Source organism: Belonocnema kinseyi, chromosome 2 (genome assembly GCF_010883055.1).
Source record: "Belonocnema kinseyi isolate 2016_QV_RU_SX_M_011 chromosome 2, B_treatae_v1, whole genome shotgun sequence".
NCBI classification, from domain to species: Eukaryota; Metazoa; Arthropoda; class Insecta; order Hymenoptera; family Cynipidae; genus Belonocnema; species Belonocnema kinseyi.
This window is the reverse complement of record NC_046658.1, coordinates 157508079-157511633: the sequence shown is the minus strand read 5'-3', so window position 1 is coordinate 157511633 and position 3555 is coordinate 157508079. Positions and strand designations below refer to the sequence as shown.

General features: G+C 28.0%; 1 protein-coding gene across 1 annotated transcript in view; it reads right to left on the bottom strand.

Annotated features, from left to right (window-relative positions):
• Positions 1 to 2889: 2889 nt before the first annotated feature.
• LOC117167867 (FERM, ARHGEF and pleckstrin domain-containing protein 1-like) overlaps positions 2890 to 3555 on the bottom strand; it is a 74075-nt gene continuing 73409 nt past the window's right edge. Inside the window, exons 8-9 of the mRNA XM_033353089.1 lie at positions 3085 to 3245; positions 2890 to 2968 (exon numbers count right to left, since the gene is read on the bottom strand). Coding sequence (XP_033208980.1) covers positions 2890 to 2968; positions 3085 to 3245 — 240 coding nt within the window. The remainder of the gene's footprint in view (positions 2969 to 3084; positions 3246 to 3555) is intronic.

Genomic DNA, 3555 nt, shown 5'->3' with positions numbered 1-3555 from the left:
TATATGTGATGTTAGTCCAAATTTTATTTGATTAAATTAAATTGTTGAGTTTTTGAGGCAAAAGTACGTTTTTAAATACAAAACATTAAAATTTTTAATAAAAAAAATGTATTAGTCGAGAAAAATAACATTCCAATTTGTAATAGTTGATATTTCAACAAAAATTATATTAATTAAAAATAAAACACTTTTGAATTTAATCAAAAAAGACGAATTTATTACTAAATCCATCAATTTTGAAACAAAAAGTTCAACTTTTTAACAAATTGTCTTTTAAACAGACATTTTAATTCTTATCCCAAAAATGTGAAATTTCTAAAGGACATGAATTTTTATGCGAATTATTAATTTAAAAAAATTAATGTAAATTATTGAAAATTCTACTTTTCTGGTAGAAAATTAATTTTTTTGGTTTTAAATTCAACTATTTTGGGGAAAATATATGTATTGTGTGGATAACTCATATTTTTTGTTAGAATATTAATCTTCTTATTTTAAAATTCACATTTTTCTTTGAAAATTTAACTATTTGGTTAAAAATTCATGTTTTGTCAAAAGCTCATGTTTTTTTTTCTTGCAAATCAACATTTTTAATGACATTTTTTCTCTTCATTGACTGAAACATATTTCTTGATTTAAAATTCCTCTATTTATTTGAAAATAGTAAAGAGACTATTTTCAAATAAATAGAGGAATTTTAAATCAAGAAAATGGTAGAGAAATAGTGTCATCGCTTGGAAAAAAAAATATCAACAGTGTGATGTATCCGAGGACTGAGATATTAGAAAATGTTTGTTTTTTTATTCAATTCGAAATTTTTCAATAAAGAAAAAGAACAATTACTTAATATTTAGAAACATCTGGATGTTTATTTAAAATCAGAAATTATAAATTAAATATTGAAAACTTAATAACAAAAATCTTAGAAAAAATCCGAGTAAGTTGAATAAGTTTTTAGAAGTTTTGAACAAATTCAAAATTAGTTAAAAATTTGAAATGATTTCAAATAATGTGCACTAAGTGTCTGTGTACTGACAAGATTCGGCTATTCATACCAAAATCTCGATTCGAATTTTTTACTAAATCCATAAATTTTGAACCAAATTGTTGAATTAGATTTTGGCAGATTTCGAACAAAAAAATTCGAAGCTTTTTAAGAATTTTGAAAGGATCTTAAAGAAATTTGTCAATTTTATAGAATTTAAAAAAACTGTCGGAAAAATTCGAATCAGTTTAAAAGATGTTTACAACTTTTACAAAAATTTCAAAACTAATTTTAAATGTTAAAAAAAGTTCAAAAAACATGTAAATGTTTCAAGTTTTTTAATTAAAATTTTTTATCATTTTAAGAATATTTAAACTATTTAAAATAAAAATAATTTTTAATTTAAGTTGTGCTCAGTTTATACAAAATAGTGTCATCGCTTGGAGAAAAAAAAAGTATCAACAGTGTGGTAAATCCGAGGCCTGAGATATAAAAAAATGTTATTTTTTTATATATTGTAAGCAACTACTATCGCTTATTCGCCAGCTATGAACTCGTATCAACTTGACAGGACAATATCATATATAATGATAATAAAATATCATATTGGGAATGCTTAAATTGCGATACGCCACCTAGTGATAAAAGTTCGAACTAGAAAGAATAGGTACGACTTTAAAGATGCATTTTATTTTCAGCATAAGAGTGTTTTAACCATTTTTTTTGGAGTTTAAAGTATTTATTGGACAATAAAAATGGGTCTTTATCGAAAACAAAGTGTTTTAGATGAAATTTATATATTATACAGTAAAAAACGACACTTTTGGTCAGAAATTTTGTTCTAAAAAACAACAATTATTCTTCTCTTTATTGTGATTTTTAAAAAGATTCTAAACTTAAATGGACTTATTTTGAAGCAAAAATGAACTCTAAGTAAATTTTTATTAATTTATGCATGAAATATTTACTATTTAAAAACCTGATCTAAACGTTAGGTTAGAATTTGTATTTAAATTCTAGTTTTCTATTACTCGTATTATTTACAAAATCTGAATAAAATTTGTCGCTACACATATTAATTAAACTTTATTTAAGCTTAAAATACATTGAAACTCACATGAAAGAATGAAATAATTGTATTTTCATTAAAAACCTATTTGACAAAAATGTTTTTTTTTCACTGTATAATATGGAAATTCTATCTAAAACGATTTTTTTTATGAATACTTGTTTTTAGTATTCAAGCATTCTTTTACACTTGACAAAATAATCGTAAAAACACTTTGATGCAAAAGCTAAAATACACGTTTAAAATTGTACCTACTCTTTCTAGTTCCAGTTTTTGGCACCAGGTGGCGAAACGGTAGACCACCATTCCAAATACTATAATAAATTCTAGTCTCATTGGGTCACATCGATAAATAAATGAGTGATTAATATAGGGTACATCAATCATTACGGGTCAATCGTGCCTGATGGTGAGCCTGACTCCCCGCCACCCTGTCCGAACAGGCAACACTGACAAACGGAAATTCACATATACATACATATATGCAAAAATACAACAAAAAAAAAAGGACATAAAAAATTTTTTAAAAAAAGTTCGCTCAAGACAATAATCGTAGGGAAAAAATGGACTTGGGTGTGGTAAACGAGTCGCGAAGTGCAATGCGACCCTGGCATTAAAGTGCAAATATCGACTTTGTGTTTCCGGTAAAAGCAAGACCGTGCCACCCCCCTCTCTTCCAACAAAATTGGTGCGCACATTTATGCAAATTTCAACGGTTCAAACAAACCAAGATCGGGGAATACGCAATGGTTAGACATGCACTATTTTATCTACTAATTACTCAGGTCGGTCGTCTGCTCGCCACTCGAGGGACTAAAGAAAAATTAAAAAATTCTCACCTTTGGAATGTCTGCCTCTTCACGTAGTTGTCGCGAACAAATTCGACAATTTGCTTCTGCGTCTTGCCACTGTACCTGTTTCCGGAAAATCGAGACTTGAGATTGAATCTCTTTTTTTTAGAATAGAATAGAATAAGATAGAATAGGATAGAATAGGATAGAGTGGAATTTTGAAATGGCAAGAAGTGTACCTGAAAGACGAGCCACGACTGAGAACTCGCGTCTTTTGACGAATCACGCGTTTCACGATGGAGCAGCGGAAGAAACCATGATTTTCGACACATTTCTTCCAGAAGTTTTTACACTCGTTGCGACCCTCGAAGAAGAACTCGACCGTGTCCTTGTAATAGCCCTGGACAATGATTCAGATGCGGGGAATTAGTATTATCAGAGTCGAGGGTTGACTACTCGACTTCTGAGTGTGCGTCAGATTTCAAAGATTTCACAAATATTTCATATGATTTCAGAATAATTTCAAAAACTTTTGTAAAATCTGTCTGAATTCTTTTGGAGTATATGAAATCTTTTAAATTTCTTTGTGAAAACTTTGGCATATTTTAAAATATTTGTGAAATCTTTTGGGATATTTAAAATATTTGTGAATAATGTGTGAAATATTTCTGAAGGCCTAGCGAAATCTTTTAGAATATTAAAAATATTGT